At 39.5% G+C, this 9,982-nt stretch overlaps 1 protein-coding gene across 1 annotated transcript in view; it reads left to right on the forward strand.

Annotated features, from left to right (window-relative positions):
• ABCC12 (ATP binding cassette subfamily C member 12) overlaps positions 1–6,861 on the forward strand; it is a 127,496-nt gene extending 120,635 nt beyond the window's left edge. Inside the window, exon 31 of the mRNA XM_073307712.1 lies at positions 6,473–6,861. Within this exon, the coding sequence (XP_073163813.1) occupies positions 6,473–6,475 (3 nt within the window). The 3' untranslated portion in view covers positions 6,476–6,861. The remainder of the gene's footprint in view (positions 1–6,472) is intronic.
• Positions 6,862–9,982: the final 3,121 nt, after the last annotated feature.

Here is a 9,982-nt window from a genome sequence, read left to right on the forward strand (position 1 = left end):
ATATTTTCACATCTTAATTACTCTGAGCAAAAAAAGAAAACAATACTTCTCAGTGACTGGAAACAGTGTTTGCCTTTTGTATGAAAAGAAGAAAAATGGATTTGCTGTTCTGGAACCTATAGACTTAGCCCATATTAATCTTGCAAGGGTATATGGGGGATATTAAAAGGAAGAAGGCATTAAAAAAAGATAAATCAAGGAAACTTGTCAGTAAAAATTATAAGAGAATCTAAGTCACTGACAAAGTTCTCACAGTCTGTTTGTTCTGTACTTTAAATTCACTATATCTTGTCAAACCAGCCTTCTACACACTTCAACACCGCTTTATCTTATCCGTTGTCTTCTCTAAAATATCGTATTTTAAAATGACTTTTTGCCTCCGATTCTAGATAAAAATATAAGTAATAGCCTAAATGAAATGGCAAGCTTTAAATAAAAATAGCAGGGACATTTTTACAAATTTGCAGTGTTCATGAAAAGAAGCCCTTTTTACTGTCAATCAGCTGATTAACAGAAGTAGTTTATAAAATCTCCCACAAAGCTAACTGATTATCCTGGATTTATTCTATTATATTTAGGTGTTTTGAAGCTGCCCTTCACCATGGTAGATGAGCATTTTATCTAAGAAAATTGGCAAGACCCACATTAAATGTGATTCAGCAGTTTTTCTAATGCTAAGTCAAGCAGTACTAGAAACAAGGGAACAGGAAGCATAGTCTGGCAGTTAAAATGCGAGAACTTCTGGGCTCTGTTCTTGGCTCTGCTCGTGAATCACTCTGTGATCTTTGGCAAGTCACTTGTTCTTAACTCAGGTATGTTTAAAGTAGAAATTATATTGTTCACATTATTTTAATATAATCAAAGCAGGAAGTGGCTTTTCCATTTTAAACAGTCATCAGTTCAGGGTAGTGCCCTATTTAAATAGCAGTCACAAATAATACACACATATAATCTAAATATATATAATTTGTAACTCTCATGAGAGCTAAATCCTCCCCAGACTACAATGTTTCAGTCAGAGCTAAAGAGGTTTTAATTAATTGTGCTCAGTCCAAAAGAGAAACACTTGATTCCTGCACAAGATTTTAAAAGGTAGGGAAGGCAGCAGCATGTTGGGGGATTGACTGAATAGAGGAGGGAGCATATTATTGGATTTCATGGGCAGAGAGAGCTACGAATCACGATCGAGGGATTTTTTCCTGAAATGAAACTTTATTTACTCTTAAAATAGCTGAAGCCCCCTTGTATTTATTGGTGATAGAAGGTTATTGTCCATACAGATACAGAAATACAAGAGAGTATTCCACAACAGGTTACATCAAGGAAAATATATCCCCAAAAAGTAATAGCACAGCAATGTCAGATCTCTCTGTTCCACTCTACCTAGACTCTTATTCTGTACCCATTTCAATAGTGTGCAAATACCAACAAGACTTGTGTTCCTCTGTGTCAGATCTTCCATCCACTCTTATTTAGGTTCCAAAATAATTTTGGGGTTGTAGCACTCGATGGCAAGATACAGCTTAGTATGTGAGCCATGCATTTCACCACACTGACATAATTTGTGTAATTCTACTGGAAGGTGCTGTCCACATTAACAAGGTCTGGGTCCAAATAGCAAAAGGTTCCTCTTAAGACTAACACACCACCAGTTCAAGCCCCTACCCACAAATTTCTGGTATTACTAAGTACTTTCCCAGGTTGGGCGCCTTAGTAGGTAATACTTCTACACTCACCAACACAGAGACTATGTAGGAAACAATAAAATTAGGGCTGTCAATTAATCACAGTTAATGCAAGAGATTAATGCAAACAAATTAACTAGATCAAAAAAATAGTGACGATTAATTGCAGTTTTAATCATACTATTAAATAATAATAGAATACCAATTTAAATTCATTATAAATATTTGTGGATGTTTTTCTACATTTTCAAATATTGATTTCAATTACAACACAAAATACAAAGTTTACAGTGCTCACTATATTATTATTGATTAAAATATTTGCACTGTAAAAAAGATAAACAAAAGAAATAGTATTTTTCAATTCACATCATACAAATCCACTCACTCCTATTTCTTATTCAGCCAATTGCTAAGACGAACAAGTTTATTTACACTTATGGGAGATAATGCCGCCACTTCTTATTTACAATGTCACCTGAAAGTGAGAACAGGCATTCGCATGGCACTGTTGTAGCCAGCATTGCAAGATATTTATGTGCCAGATAGTCTATACATTCATATGCCCTTTTATCCTTCGACTTGTAGGCTCTAAAGTTTTACATTGTTTTGTTTTTGAGTGCAGTTATGTAAAAAACCCAAAAAAACAAAAAACCCAACAATCCTACATTTGTAAATTGCACTTTCACGATAAAAGAGATTGCACTACAGAATCTTCAGTGGAATGGAACCAGTAGCATACAGGACCCTTGAGGAGAGTCCTTACCACAGAGGATGCACTGCTTGCTGGGAGATCAGAGTTCTATTCTCATCTCAGTTCAGTTCCACTATCCAACCAATTCTGAGCTTCTGTACAGTTATGGAGGCACACAAAGTCTAACTGGAAGAGTACTAGGTGGAAAACTTATTGCAGATACTCTCTCTGTAGCCATATTTCCACTTGTTCACCAACAGATGAGAGCAGAGAGTTCCTTCCCTAAGGACTTCAGCCTACAGCACTTAAATCTAGAGTTTGCATATGTAGTGCCTACCTGCTTTTACCAGGTTGGGGCCCCACTAAACCAGGCACTGGACAGACACAGTAAAAAAAAAAAAAAGACAGCAAGTGCCCCAAAGAGTGACATGCATGCCACCTGCCACAAAAATCTGCCAATCCCATGCATACTTTGTATAAATCCTTTTGATCTTCTTGTAACTCATTATCCATTGTGTTGTAAAATAGTTTAAAAAACTACAGTACAGACCCATTTACGCACTGTGGCAAGATGGCTGATGTTAGTATGGTGGATCCTGTGCTTTTCTTGGCAGGGGGCTAAGACGCCACCCCTGATCCCTGCTCTTGGGATGCTGAGGTCCCCGATAGTGGCACAGGAAGGCGGTAGTGGAGCGAAGCCGGGGAGGGGTCTGGATTTGCTCCTCACTCTGAGCCCCAGCCCCTCTCAACCCCTGCGGGTTCTTACCCTCTTCCCCCGTGGGTGGGGAACCTTCGGTCCTTAGATGTTGGGGGAGGAAATCTCCCTCCCTTGCTGGGGCTGGGTCTCCCTTACTTCGGTTCTCTGGTTTTTAAAATCTTACAACACACAAATCTTACAGTCCTCTCTCCTTCCTCCTCCTCCCCCGAGTGCCTGAAGCAGGGGGTTTTATTAGGTTCCTGACAGGGTTTAATTGACTACAGGTAGTCCAATTAACCTATAGCAACCCTCCCTAGTCTATAGGGAACCACGCCTTAATTAGCCTAGGGCTTATATATTTCCCCTCTACCACTCTACCAGGACCTCCTGTATTGCAGCGCGAATCCGTATAATGCACGGTAGCGCCATGCCTCCCACTGCTACCTATTTAACACGCGAGACTTGTTAACACGCGGTATAGGAACTTGCTATGTAGCGCTACAAATTTGCTCACTAACTCACTGACATAGAAATCGACAGGAAGTGCGGAGCAGAAACGTGTTGTACGTCTTTATCGATATTGGTAGAGACGTATCATGCACGCTCAGTCATTGTCATGTTAGAGAGATATATAATATATAGTAGTTATATAGTAATATATATACTACATTAGAAAATTTTAACCATAGGCCTATAATGGCAGAGGGCAAGCATCAGCGTTCCTACACTGTAGAAGAAAAGCTAGCTGCAATAGATCGAGTAAATAGTGGAGAAACCCAGGCCAAAGTTTCCAAAGATACTGGGATTGCCAAATCTACTCTTCGAGGATGGCTAAAAAATGAATCTAAACTGAATGGCTTTGTACAAAATATCAATTCTGCCGCGGGGCTTAAGCAAAAACGTGTGTGCTATTCAGCAAAACCCACAATAGACAAAGCCATGCGCACATGGTTTGCTCAGGAAAGGCTGAAATATTAATGGGCTGCGAGGCTACGTCGGACCACGAAAGTGATGGCGAGGATGTTGTTGAAAAGGTCAAAATTTTGCCCAGAGAAGCCCTTAGTGCTGTAGAAACTGTTGTAAGATTTATGGAGGAGCAAAATGCGGAAAATATTGAAATCATTCATCTGCGGCGAATGACAGACTTCATAAGAAAGAAAAAAAATGTGAGACAGAAAGAGCAGAAAATAACAGCACTTTTTTCTAAGTGAATCATAGACACTTTTTTCAGCATGGCCCTCTTAACCCGCGGTCCATTAACATGCGGTCGTGACACCTTGACTCCCAACATCTGCGCATAAACGTGTCTGTACTGTATTTCCATTTGGTCATCCCAAATGTCTGAAGCTTCATCACAGATGCCAAATTAATATTTATATATATTTCACAGTTCATTCATACTGCTATCTACTACTGAACTTTTGAAGTTTTACAGGGCTAATCTTAAACGTGTGTATAGTGTTTGCCTCTCAGCAGCATGAATCATGCAGGATCAGAATTATATGTCAGAAACTGTCTAAATACAACAATTGTTTCATCAAACCATATTTCACTCTGATTGTTTCAAATCTACTTAACACTTTTTAATGCTAACATTTGCATTGTTTCCTTTATAGCAACAGATACATACAGAAACATACATTGCCAGCCAGTTCCCTATCAGCTCCACATCAGATAGTAATGATCAAGGTTAGAGCAGTTAGCAAGAAAGATCACAGGAGAGCCAGATTTAACTAAAACTGTCTCTGGACTTTCAAATTTATTTACTGTGATTTTGTTCATCCAAACTTACACAAACCAGCAACGCCTGAATGCAGTTTAATAGTCTGTAAACTCCACATAAACAGAGCAATTATTAGGACTCTTGTTCTGACTTCTTTCACCCTTGTTTCATCCTCTTACAGCACTAGCCCAGACCCATTTTAAGGTTCTGGCCCAGATTCACAAAGGGACTTAGGTACCCAAAGGGTCAGTAGGTGCCTAAGTCAAACATGTAGGTACCGCTGCATCCACAAAACCACTGTTCAACTGCTGCCTAAATTTCCACTGTTAAAGCCCCTGAGGTGTCTACATTTTGGTGGCTGGGCATGAATATAGCCACCTCTTTCCTGACACTCAGCAGCTCAGCAACAAACTCACCCCCAAATCTTGGAGAGATTCTCAAAATAGGCCTTCCCCCAACTATCTTGCCTTCGGGACATGTTCAGAGCACACCTAAATCCAGACCACAGATGCCAGAGGAGGTAGCACTCCCCCCCCATTATAAAGTTGTTGGAGTACTCATCCAAGATACAGGATACCCCTTTCATTGGCTCCTGCCGGTGGATAGCTTAGGCACCTGCCCACTCAGCTTGCTCACTTTTGTGAAACTCATCCTTAGGCACCTAACTCCCCTCAGCAATGTCTTGGGTTGTGAATTCCACTAAGTAGCAGGGCACCTGCAGCTGCTTAGTCCAGCTCAAAGAATTTAAAAGCCCCTGCAGCATTTAATATTGCAGTTCTGCTACCACTCCCCCTGTGCTGCCTGACTTGGCATGGCTTCCTCTTTTAGGTACAAATGGGGCAGGGGACAATAGGATGCTACTCCATATAGCAGCAAGTGACCTGTACTTTCTTTTATGCTACTCCATCTAAGATTTGAAATAATTTGGGTGTGTGAAACAGACTTCACTGAAGCAATTCTCAGATGCTAGAAGATGAATGTGGGGAATGTTTTGCAAAGCATCCCTTTTTGGATAAATTATACCCCTTTCCAGGTCCACTATTGGGAATGCTGTAAGGATATGGATAATGCAGATAAACACATCTGAAGGTATAGAAAATCCCAAGGGTCACCTTTTATAATCCCTTTACTTTGGCAACATTGCATCCCATTTCTTTGACTGTTAATCATTTTTATAAAATCCATTACCCACTTGTAGTAATTAATAAATTATCTCGTGGGAGCCAGAAATAACTCACTTTGCTGACCCATTAACAGCAATGGGTTCTGGGCTGGAAAATTCCAACTCCACAGAAAAAAAGAGTTCTACACATTTTAGGGCCAAATTGTGTCATTACACCAGGTAGCCTAATAAAGGGTTCACATGAATTATGCAAATTTGTTACTGTGTGCACATAATATGGCTGGCCCACACACAGCCCGCCCCTTTGCACAGATTAATCCAGCTAAAAACAAAGTATCCTAATCAGTGTGTGCGTAAATCTTTGTCATTTATGGGTCTGGGGATGTACATACACATAGATCTGTTTACTGACTTATAAAATGGTGATGATTAGACTGATTATTTTGCACTGGACAACTGGTAATTATACTTGCTAATGCTCTGCACCAGGCATCCACAATTTAACCAGCAGTACAGTTCTGATCAATTATTATTCATCTCTAAAATGCAGTGAAAGACAAGCAATGCATCAGACTGTACTTCAGAGGAGTATTTGGTCCCTTAATCTCCTGATTCCCATGTGTCTGCAAGGATTGTGAAGGACCAAGCTGAACTTTGAGGAAGGGAGAGTCTTATTTTGCTCTGACACAGTTCCTTCCAGCTTGACCTAGAAGAGGCAAACAAAAAACCTGAAGGCAGTTCCATCTGACAACTTTCCTCAGCTGGAGAGAGAGAGCAAACTGGACCCTGGCTTTTAAAGGAGAATAAATAAAAGAATAAAAATGGAGTGTATCTCAGAAGAACACTCCTTAACCCTAACATCCCTAAAAGAGAAAATGAAGATTACTCTCTTACCTCCATTCATTCAAAGATTTAGAACATTTGCTTCTTATCTTATTAATGTTTTGCCCAAGCTTTTATAGTTGTAGCACTTTACTGCTGTTTAGAATCTTCTCATTTTTGTAATAAATATCTGGGGAATTACACTGTATGTCCTACAATGATTTAATGGGCTGCAAGATATGGGGCTTCTTTTTTCCACAGCAAATTCTTTCATTGCTTAAATACAGTCTTTCATTAAGTAACCTCACTTGAGCAGACTAATTGGCATTACAATTATACATCTCAGTGTTTAGATATATTTGAATAAACTTGAACATTTTCAGTGTCAATTAAGTGTGCATCAAGAGTTACAGTTCCATTACTCAAAATGTAAATTTCCCTCAAAAGGAATTCTAAATAACAGGTTACCACTTCACACTGTGCAGAAAGATAATTTGGTAAACCTTTGGAATCAAAAGGCCAGTGTCCTTAACAAATCAAAATTAGGCTGAAGAAAAAAATACACATGGGCACACTCAGTCTTCCCCCATTAATAGTCAGTTTGTTAGACTATATCTGATTAGCAAATTCATTTCTAATAGAACCCAGGGCATTGTATGAGAGCTACAAAGGAGAAGCAGATCTGATTCTAATCATTCACTTAAAACAAACAAAAACTCAGCCCAGATTTTCAAGTGCTTAGCACCCAAAATTGGAGCCAGATTTTCAAAAGAGCTCAGTTTTCATTTAGGTACCTAAATAAAGTCAGATTTTGAAAGTAGCCAGCAGCTCCTATTGCGACACAGCCAGCTTTCAAAAGATGCGCTATGAAGCACTGAGCTCTTTTGAAAATCTGGCCCTACATCTCCACCCTGATGAAATGCTTGAATTTTCAAAAGGTAAACGCAAATGGAAAATGTTACCTACAGCAATCCTGATTCTGCAGAGCCCTGACTTGTGTGAGTAGCCTCACTGAGTCAGGGTGGCTAACTGCATGTAGAGGCAACTTAAAGGAATGAAGCTTTACAGGATCAGGCCCAGTGAATACAAGAAGAAGCCAGTAAGGATGACACTTGGGTTCCTATTCTGTACTGGGATTCAAGAGCTCCAAACGTGACTGGAGTTGGTAGGAGGTGCAAACTTGTACCTGAGTGCAGAACTACTCCCAAGTCATTTGCAAAAGATTTCCTCTTATTGCAAAGAAACAAAATCCCCATTTTAAACAGGAAAGGAATTAAATATTAACGTGACTCTCTCACCAATAAAATTGAACTTGAAAAGGAATGAATTCTACAATTAGAGCTGAATGCTGCTCTGACTAAATATGCACGCAGCTGCCTTCACCAGAGGTCCTGGGCAGCATGTGGCCTTTAAATAATACTTAGTACTGACAGGTTTCAGAGTAACAGCCGTGTTAGTCTGTATTCGCAAAAAGAAAAGGAGTACTTGTGGCACCTTAGAGACTAACCAATTTATTTGAGCATGAGCTTTCGTGAGCTACAGCTCACTTCATCGGATGAAGTGATGAAGTGAGCTGTAGCTCACGAAAGCTCATGCTCAAATAAATTGGTTAGTCTCTAAGGTGCCACAAGTACTCCTTTTCTTTTTACTTAGTACTGAATCACTCTTCAGCTCTTTCAGGTTTACACTTTTACACTGAATGGACTAAGTGCTGAGGGATATTGAGCATCTGCAATTTCTACTGAAAGTGCTCAGCCGGTGCTTAGCATCTCTCTGGATTTGTCCCAATACAGGCTTTGAGTTGAGAGTTCTAAATGACTGCTCTAGTGTTTGCAAACACATACATTTAAGATACTTTATTTTCTCTTAAAGTATGTAAATGACCTTGACACTTCACTCATCCATAATAATCCTACTGTTAATGCTACTGAATTATTACATGCATGATCAGAAACTAACATACCACACCAAAGATCAGGGCTCTGCTTTCAGGGAGTTTTTAATTTTTCAGCCACTGGGTGCTGCTGTGGTTAGAGGAAAACTGAAAATTCAGAGCTATTATTAAATAAATAAAATCAATGATTATTTTATGACATAAATAACTGTGTAGTTCAGTGTTTTTTCCCTACTCCTCCCTCCATCCCCTTTTAACTATATGGTCTCTCTCTTTACAATTTATCCAGCTCTGGAATGGCAGGTGGTTTCCATCAGGCTCTGCTTAGTGCGCAATGTGACAGATGTTGTTTGACAGGCTAAGGCTGATGTCATTGAAGCTGATTCGGCTCTTAAGCTCTAATACTTGCTTGTTTATTCAGCTTCCATCACACTATAAAATATGTTGAATACCCTCATGTTTAAACTTTTCAGTTTACAAAATAATAGAAATTAGCATGCAATTGATGTTAATTGAGACTGAAAAACAAACAACATTTTCAAAGACACTGTTTTCTTAGTGGGACAGAGAATTAAAGTAAGTGACCTATTGTTATTGCTCATCTCCCGCTAGTTCCAATTTTCACATATATTAAATGAAAGTTCTGTAATATGGCTCCAGCCCTTTCTTTATGCAGTCACAGAATTCTGAATCCCCGATCTGAGAATCTGGTGCATATCTGTGGATACATGCTCTTGCTTAAACAAAGGGAGCAGGGCATCTAACTAAAAAAGGCACAAAAATCTAAACATAGGAGAACCCTGCCAAAGAGAATAGGTTACCCTATGGTTGCTCTCTAAGGTTAACACTATTTGGGAAATATTAATGTACAATTCTAAGGAGCCAGAGCAAATTCCTCTCTGTTTTCCATATACAGTATTGACACGTCAGAAGAAACTCTCTCATTTGAAGCGGAATCTCACATGCTTGCCCCTCACACAAACCTGTATAGCCAAACCATACATCAGACAATTAGACACACTTTTTTCCACTGGTGCATGTAAGTTTGAAAATCAAGCCCTAGAAGCTGGCACTTGTGAGAAAAAGCACCTACTATTTCTATCAACCCAGTTGCAAATGCAGATAAGCCTCCATTAGTATAAATACTTTTTATAAATGAACTAGGGTGACCAGACAGCAAATGTGAAAAATCGGGACGCGGTGAGTTGGTGGGTGGGTGGGGGTAATAGGAGCCTATATAAGAAAAAGACCCAAAAATCGGGACTGTCCCGATAAAATCAGGACATCTGGTCACCCTAAAATAAACCTATGCAAGGAGAGTTTAGCATGGGGACTCAGCTGTGA

This window comes from Lepidochelys kempii, chromosome 12 (assembly GCF_965140265.1).
Source record: "Lepidochelys kempii isolate rLepKem1 chromosome 12, rLepKem1.hap2, whole genome shotgun sequence".
NCBI lineage: Eukaryota > Metazoa > Chordata > Testudines > Cheloniidae > Lepidochelys > Lepidochelys kempii.